The sequence below is a fragment of the Cricetulus griseus genome, chromosome 7 (genome assembly GCF_003668045.3).
Source record: "Cricetulus griseus strain 17A/GY chromosome 7, alternate assembly CriGri-PICRH-1.0, whole genome shotgun sequence".
Lineage (NCBI taxonomy): Eukaryota > Metazoa > Chordata > Mammalia > Rodentia > Cricetidae > Cricetulus > Cricetulus griseus.
The window spans coordinates 128638644-128647169 of NC_048600.1; the positions used below are offsets into that span (position 1 = coordinate 128638644).

At 55.4% G+C, this 8526-nt stretch overlaps 1 protein-coding gene across 2 annotated transcripts in view; it reads left to right on the forward strand.

The window, feature by feature from the left end:
- Nucleotides 1-8010, forward strand: part of Unk (unk zinc finger) — a gene marked incomplete in the record, with an annotated part of 28794 nt that extends 20784 nt beyond the window's left edge. The window contains 8 exon segments of one of the 2 annotated variants that reach the window (XM_027425649.2): nucleotides 1-117; nucleotides 772-837; nucleotides 1278-1452; nucleotides 2409-2510; nucleotides 2609-2797; nucleotides 4962-5143; nucleotides 5723-5974; nucleotides 6596-8010. In XM_027425649.2, the coding sequence (XP_027281450.1) occupies nucleotides 1-117; nucleotides 772-837; nucleotides 1278-1452; nucleotides 2409-2510; nucleotides 2609-2797; nucleotides 4962-5143; nucleotides 5723-5974; nucleotides 6596-6751 (1239 nt within the window). 2 annotated transcript variants of the gene reach the window in all.
- Between the last annotated feature and the right edge of the window lie 516 nt (nucleotides 8011-8526).

Genomic DNA, 8526 nt, shown 5'->3' on the forward strand with positions numbered 1-8526 from the left:
GAGGGCCTGGTCTTTCCCGGGGAGTCTAGCCTTGCTCCTGGCAGCTACAAGAAAGCTCCTGGCTTCGAGAGGGAGGACCAGGTGGGAGCCGAGTACCTGAAGAATCTCAAGTGCCAGGTAAAGGGTGCGGGGCAGCAGAGGCCTTTTACTTGAACTTGGCCTTTTACGTGGGGTAAGAGCAGCTTAGAGGTGAGGCCTGGCTCCCCAGTGGGTAGGACACTAGAGCGAGAATTGCGTCCGTCCATCTTCAGCATCTTCAGGATTGGGCAGAGAGGGGTGACATCGCCCCCTTCATGGCTGAGGACGCTGCACAGACAGAGCCCTTACATGTATCTCCTTTATAAATCTGTGTTCACTCTGCAAAAGGCTGCATGGCTTCCCCAGAGCCATTGAGACAGTCAGTTAGGTACAACGTTGTCCCCATTTCCTTTCCAGGCTGTGATGCCTAATGAGATGACAGGGCCTGGGGGACCAGGACAGAGGAGTCCCAATAGCAGGGGACAAACCTGGGGTTATCCAAGGGTTAGTCATCTGGGAGGGAAGACGCCCTCCTGTTCAGGGTAGGAGGGCAGAGGAGGGGGCAGGGGGAAGCTGTATAAGTGGAGAAAGCAAGCTGGGAAGAGATCTGGGGGTTGTATGGCGGGGGACAGTGTTGTCAGGCCTTGCTCCTCCCCTGTATCTGCAGCCTCAGTGGACCTAGCAGGGCCAGGTGTAGATTTGGAACTGCCCAGTACCACAGTCACGTCCTGCTCCCTGATTTTTCTCTCTCAGGCTAAACTAAAATCCCATTCGCTAGAGCCCAGGAGTCAAGAGCAGCCTCTGCTTCAACCCAAACAGGTACAGCCTCTTGGCTCCCGTCTCTGCTCCTGGCATCACTGTGGATAGAACAGGCCCAGAGCCCCAGCTGATATCAGCGAGTAGGGTACCGGTTTCTCCACAAACTAAGGCAGGACTAAGGTGGGCCCAGCCCCAAGTCCAGGGTCAGGCCTGGATAACATCCCCTCCTAGACTTTACCTTTTACCAGCGATGCTTAGGGAACATCTCAGTGCTGGCCCCATGCTCACCCTCCCTCTGCTGGGGCCTGCAAGGGTAAGTAGCTAATGGCTCCCACATTTCACTGTCCACCTACTTACTGCCACTCAACAAGGTGGACCTGGGACAGCCATCCCCAGGCCTGTAGGTGCTGGTTGCTTTAGCACACCTGCCTGTGCTAGTGTCTGTCTGCCACAGCTCCTGTAGGCTGGCAGCCCATGGCCTCTTCTCACTCTCGTTGCAGGACGTGCTGGGCATCCTCCCTGTGGGCAGCCCCCTGACCTCAAGCATCTCTTCCAGTATTACCTCCAGCTTGGCAGCCACTCCCCCCAGCCCTGCAGGCACCAGCAGCGCCCCTGGCATGAATGCAAATGCTCTGCCCTTCTACCCCACCAGCGACACGGTAGAGTCGGTCATAGGTAACTAGGCAGGGCTTGTTTGTGAGCCCAGGACTGGCCCTGGAGTCAGAGACACAAGGTGTTCTGAAGTGAGACTCGGATGAGCACACCCATACTGTAGACAGCTGGCTTGGGAGAGTCAGGGCAGACACTCTGTGTCTTCTGAACCAGCCCTTCGTATGAGTTCATACGAAGGGCTGGGACTAGGCATGCCTGGGACTCGAACACCTGCACATCTGTCCTCAGAGTGCTGGGGTAAGAAGCTAGTGCCAAGGACTGGATGTGGCTCAGTTGTCCCAGGGGTGCTTAGCATGTGGAAGGCCCTGGGTTTGGTGCTCAGCACCAAGAGGAAAAAGTCAGTGCCCCCATCCACCATTACTTACATTGCCCACTTTGTGCCAGGCCCCATGGCAGGCACTGGGGACCCTAACCAGGTGGTAATGTGCTGCTCCCGCCTTGTAGGAGAGAAACTGTACCTTCTAACCAGGCCAGTTCAGCAAAGAGGCACTGGCATTTGTCACATACCTGCTGTACATTACCCTCAAAGGGCTCAGAGCTGTTAGCCCCCAGTAACTCAGGGTGAAACACATGGCCAGGACAGAAGGAGACCACACCACACACCTCTGTCAGACGAAGCTGCAGCCTTGAATTCAGTCACTTTTTCCTTCTTGAGATCTTGCTATCCATAGCCCAGGCTGGTCTCAAACTCTTGGTCCTCCTGCCTCAGCTTTCTGAATGCAGGGATGGCTTGCCACACCACACTGGACTGGGTTGGGTCTTGATTCCTCCTGGGGGTATCAAAGAAGGGTTCAGGAAGCAGCAGCACTTGGGCTGGATTTGGCAGGTGTCACCAGGGCTGGTGTGGGAGGAAGTGCTGAGCAGGGATACAGAAAGGCACTAAATGAGGTGGTCAGGGCAGGAACCCTGTAGCCAAGGACATGGTCCTTGGGAGTCCACACCCCATTCTCTATCCCTAGAGTCTGCCTTGGATGACCTGGACCTAAACGAGTTTGGAGTAGCCGCCTTGGAGAAGACTTTTGATAATAGCACGGTGACCCACCCCAGCAACGTCACAATCGGTACTGGGCAGGGGTGGCCCAGAGGGGGCATTGGGTTTCACCTGTAACCACATGGCTTGCTTGGTCCTCACCCAGCCTGTCCTCTGGGTCTCTTGCAGGTGGCAATCTGTTGCAGAGCTCTGCACCTGTGAACATTCCTGGCTCCTTAGGCAGCTCAGCCTCCTTCCACTCTGCTTCTCCATCCCCTCCCGTCAGCCTCTCCTCACATTTCCTGCAACAACCCCAGGGCCACTTGAGTCAGTCAGAAAACACATTTCTGGGGACCTCAGCGTCACATGGATCTTTAGGTAAGAAGGGGCTGGATAAGAACCTAGTGCCTTGTAGCACATTCCTTTGGCTGCTCTGCTGGGGCATATCAACCCAGCTGTAGGTTAGAGCTAGAACTTCAAGCTAGACAGGGTCTCTCCCCATACCTACATGATTGCACAGTGGTTGGAAGACAAGCCTCTGTCTTAGCTCCCTGTGCTGTGGAATGGGTGCAGAGGTGGTAAAGTGCAAAAGCGTCTTCGAGGACAGGCTGGCACCCGGAGAGGCGGTGGCCTCAGTCTCCAAGGTGAAAGCCTGGTCTTCAGTGCAGTTTTGCCTGGTTACACTAGCGTGTGACGTAGTGAGCACTGACCTAGCGAGTACCAGACCCTGGGTCTGATCCAGAGCTCCTAGCAGCTGGTCACATCATCAAAGACCACCAGTCTCAAACATTCCCTTCCTGGCAGGGAGAGGCATCAGGGACCCAGAGCTAGCCCAGGCTGCTCTTTGCCCCACCCAGCCTGAGAACAGAGGGGGTCTGAGTGGGGAGACCTGTAGGCTAGGCCACCACAGCCAAGCACCCTTGGTTCCTGGAATGGAGGCTACAGGAGAATGTTCTCTGAGGTAATTAGTGATTCGGTATTCAGCACAGGCCCTTGTCTTTCATCAATGACTCCCTCACCGTCATCCCCAGCTATCCAAAGAGCTTCTTGGATGCCAGACCTCCAGTCAAAGGAGGGACTAAGAGCCTCTGAAGTTCCAGTCAGCTTAGGGACTTCCCTCACCTCAGCCAGGATTTTGCAGTCCCTCATCAGTTTGGAGGAGGCTTCTGTGTTGAGGCTGTACCCAGTTAAATGTTAATGCTTTGTCTCTCCGACTCCCACACTCTGGTGATAGCTCACCTGAGCTCCACCCCCTGGCTCTAGGAGTCCCCTTACGGGTGACCCTCTTGCATTGCTGTGCAGTGGCACTGATGCAGAGATGCACAGATCTTGTACCCAATCAGGCTGACACGGGCATCTAACACACAGGGTGCTCTGCAGAGCCACCTCCACTACCAGTGAGCAAAACAACAGGGAGGGCAGAGATGCAGGGGAGCTGAGCCTCAAGCCAAACCAGTTTTTGTCTAACTGGGTGGGGGGGATTGCTCCCGGCAGATAGGTTCACACGGTGCACACTGAAAATGTGTCACAGGACAAAAACGCTCTCTCCCTCTCCCCATTTCTCAAGACAGGGTTTCGCTGTAGCCCTGGCTGTCCTGAAACTCAGACATCCATCTGCCTCTGCCTCCCGAGTGCTGGGAATAACGGTGTGTACCACCAATGCCTCGCACTCTCTCTTTTTAAAAAAAGGTCTTGTTCCAGGACATCTAGGGCTGTTACACAGAGAAACCCTTGTCTCGGAGGAAAAAAGAAACCAACAAACAAAAATAAAAACACAAAGTCTTACTATGTAGCCCTGGCTAGCCTCAAACTCAGAATCTGCATGAAGTGTGCACCACCTCACCCAGTCCAGTGTCTTCTTTTCTTTCTTTTCCCCAAATTGCTGGTCTTGCTCAAGGAGGGGAGGGGGGTGTTTGAAATCTGGTTCAGTTAGTGGAAAAGGGGAATCGTGTTTCGGGTAGAAGGAAGCCAGGGGTAGATAGGGAGCTCCATGGAGACAGGTTCTGCCCTGGGAACCAGAGAGCAGTGGAAGAGTGTGTGTGAGGTGTGGGCAGCCTAGCTGACAGCAGGCTTCTGGAGTCAGGTGCTCAGGCTCTCCTGCTCCATTAGTGGTTCTAACACGTTCTTTGTCCTGCCTGCAAAGCAAGGAGAGGGCCCAAGCTTCCCTGCCCCCCCCCCCAGCCCTTCCATCAAGGTGTTGGCTGGTGGCTTTTGGCCTCTGTGATCTTGTCAGAACCCTTCTCCACCTCTCACTGGGATGCAAAAGGAGCTGTGCAGTAGCTCAACAATTAAGATGCATCCACAGATTACTCTCCCACACAGTCCTTAGCACCCTGAGACCGTTTTAGAGATGAGGATGCTGAGATCCCTGGAGTGGCAGATAACACCCAAGTTTATACCTGACTCGGCCAATGATAGATACTTCACACTGTCTTCTCACACGCTCACCCAGTGTTGAGCCAGCCCCGGTGGCCCACGATGGGCTGGCCAGGGCCTGGGCCTAAGCCCTCCACAGCTGACATTCCTCCCCTCCCTGGGGCAGGTCTGAACGGGATGAACAGCAGCATCTGGGAGCATTTTGCCTCTGGAAGCTTCTCCCCAGGCACTTCCCCTGCCTTCCTATCAGGGCCAGGGGCTGCTGAGCTGGCCCGGCTTCGGCAAGAGCTAGATGAAGCTAACGGCACCATCAAGCAGTGGGAGGAGTCCTGGAAGCAGGCCAAGCAGGTACTGGGCCCCACGCCCACCTGCAGTACCCAGCGCCTGGCGGCAGCAAGCCCAAGCCCATCCTACACAGCAGGCATTCGGGTGGGGGAAGCAGGGGCCTAAAGAACAGAACAAAAATGTGCTTGCCCTCCCCCGTATGGGAGGCCTGGCCTTGCCAGTTGGATGTTACAGTGACTGGCACCACAGGCCTGGGACTCTGTATGGGAATTGTTTTTAGAGTGGCCCCAGGACCTCCTGCCTGTTTCTGCTTCTAGATTCTGAGCTAGGCCATCTGTCCAGCTGCCCATAGCGGTACAGGCTAGGATGTGAGTCCTACCTCGTGCCCCTGCCATGCTGGGCCTGGCCCCTTCCCTGCGTACAAAGGGAGGGTCTGCTGAGGCCCTGACGCCTTCTCTGCAGGCAGCAGCAGCAGCAGCCTTCTCTGTGCACCCTCCCCAGACAGCAGGCCCAGTTTCCTAGCAGGCCCCATAGCCAGAGTGGCCCACACTGGCTCCTGGAGATGCTCTCTGGGAGGGGGAGGGGAGGGTGGGGGACGGGCAGGGGGCCATCGTGATGAGGCACTGCATATTGGGCCCACAGGCTTGTGATGCCTGGAAGAAGGAAGCAGAGGAGGCCGGTGAGCGAGCCAGTGCCGCCGGAGCAGAGTGTGAGCTGGCCCGGGAGCAGCGAGATGCCCTGGAGCTGCGGGTGAAGAAGCTGCAGGAGGAGCTGGAGCGGCTGCACACGGGCCCAGAAGCCCTGCCAGCTGGCCCTGAGCTGGAGGCACTCTCCCTCTCCACCCTGTACTCCCTCCAGAAGCAGCTGCGGGTCCACCTGGAACAAGTGGACAAGGTCAGCCCTAGAGGCAAGGAGGCTGGGGTGGGACACAGTCCTCCATCTCAGTGCTTGGACTTCCCTGAGAGCCCAGTGCTAGGCTGACGATGGTGTTAATCTGATGAGGATGAGGAGGGAATGCCCTCGTGAAGAACAAGAAAGCAGTAGTAGCGGGGGCAGCGTCCGCTTGTGTACTAGAAACCTAAGCTTAGCCATGTACCTTGCCTCCTCTGGTTCTCCATACTCCAGTAGGTATTCTAGAGAGACCAGGCCACCGGTACCTGCTGGTCCCTGGGGTGGCTTGCCCAATAGAAGTCACAGGTTTTTTTCCTTAAGAGCCCTTCAGCAATCAGTCCCCTCGGCGTGTCCTCTGAGCCTCATTGGTCTTTCTTGAGTGCCTGGGGTAAGGTCACATATGACAAGAGGCATTAGCCTCTGTGCCAACAAAGCCCTGAATGATGGGAGGGAGCTGCCTGGCACCCAGCTGCCCCTCCGTCCGACCTGGAGTTGAGTGCTGAGCTTTGGGCCTCAGCTCTTCCTCCCAGGGATGCTAAAGTGAGAGTTGGGAGCTGCTTGCTCAGCTCAAGGCTAAGCAGGCAGCAGCCACCACTCCATTACTTAATGTCATACTCCCCGCAGGCCGTGTTCCACATGCAGTCGGTGAAATGCCTTAAGTGTCAGGAGCAGAGCCGGTCAGTGCTGCCGTGCCAACATGCTGTGCTGTGTGAGCTCTGTGCTGAGGGCAGCGAGTGCCCCGTCTGCCAGCCTAGCCGGGCCCATGCCCTCCAGTCGTGACCCTGCAGACCTGGCCCCGCTGGGCCTGGACCTTTTCACCTAGGACTTTTTAAAGTATATATATGTATGTATGTATGTATGTACGTATGTATGTATGTATATGTATATGATTATGTACATGTATACATTTCTGTGTGCGGGTGTGTGTGGTGCCAGCGTGTGCACAGTGTCTGTGTGTATATCTGGACGTAGATATAGACACACACTTTAAACAGACTTACCAAGCACTTTTTAAAGAAAAGACTATTTTGCAGTCCTCTCCTGTCCATCCCCAGCCTCCCTGCTCAAATACAAAGTCCCTCTTTTCCCACTGGCCTTTTGGCAGTGAATATGTTTTTGTCTCTTTTTTTATGTAAGAACTATTTTTAACTTCTTCGTGGGGCCAGAGCAGGGAAGGCTGGGAGGCTGAAAGGGCAGGCCCCGTTCACCCTGCATTCCAGGCTGGGGTCTGTGTTGCAGTGTGGACTCAGGTCCCCAGTTGCCAGCTGTGAGGGCTTCAGGGAGGCCTTGAGACTCTTAAACCAGCCTAGCTCCTGGGTTTACCAAATATGTATTTTACCCGGGGGACAGCCACAGAGCTGACAGGCCAAAGCTGCAGGCTAGCCCACTCCCACCCCTGGGCCCTTGAAGCTCCTCAAGGATCAAGACCTAGTTCTGTCTGTCCCTCAGGATCTTGAAGCCTGGGCTTCTCCCTGATCATTTCTCCTGGGATCTCCAGGACAGCCTCTTTGGCCCACAGTCACCTGTCAGGTTGGCGCTGCCCTGCCCTCACCTGTCCCTGCCTCCCTCCCTCTGGCAGCTAGCGGGTGATTGTTGGGAGGAGTGCAGTCTGAGGACCAAGGAGGCTCCAGGCCCGCCTGTCTGTCCCGCCCGCCTGTCCCGCCAGCGGGGAGGAGTTGATGCATTCCTTGGTGCTCTCGAGTGCAGCTGCCGTACTGCCATTCTGGGCAGACGCCTGTGTGCATGTGTGTGCGTGCCTGTCCAATGTACATTGTGTTTAGCTTCAATTTTAAAAATGGTTATGTACAGAGATGCAGTGGGATGGAAAGCAGAGTGGGCAGAGGGAGGCAGCCCTGCTCCGGCATTGGGTGTCCAGTGGGCGGGCCCTAGAGGGCTACAAAAACAACCTGCCCCAGCCCAGGCCCCTCCCTTGGGCTCAGCACGAAAGGGCTTTCAATGAATTAAGTGAAAACTTTCTCCTTTTTTTACAAAAAATGCAAAAATCAACAAACTTATTGGAAATAAAGTATGAACTTGCAGTGCCTTGTTTATGTGTGGGAAGGGTGAACAGATGAAGACATCTAGACTTCAGGCGAGCTAGTGAGAGCTCTGACTTTGGCCCATGGGAACAGCTAGCACCCACCTACATTCTGCAGTGTGGAGAGGCTGCTGAAGAGGCCTAGAGTCTATCCAGGTCCCTGAGCCCAACCTCCCAGGCTGTGTGACTCCTGCTCCGGGTTCTATAATGTCTGCGATGGTCCCCAAAAGTACCAGGGATAGGAGGGAGGAGCGTGCCTGCCTCCCTTGCACTGAGGAAGTATCTGCCTTAGATAATAAACCCTTTTACCCTGTTCCCCACACCCAAGTGGGGTGCAGGGCCTAGTCTCTGCTAGCCTTGCCACCTTCTACTTGTCAGCGTACACAGACTAACTTCACTAGGCTCAAGTTTGAAGACCACCAGACCTGAAGCTCTAACTGCCAAAGTTCAGGAGACCCTCTGCACATACTCTGCTGTCCAGAGCAGCTACTGGGCCTCATGGTCCCTCCAACACCAG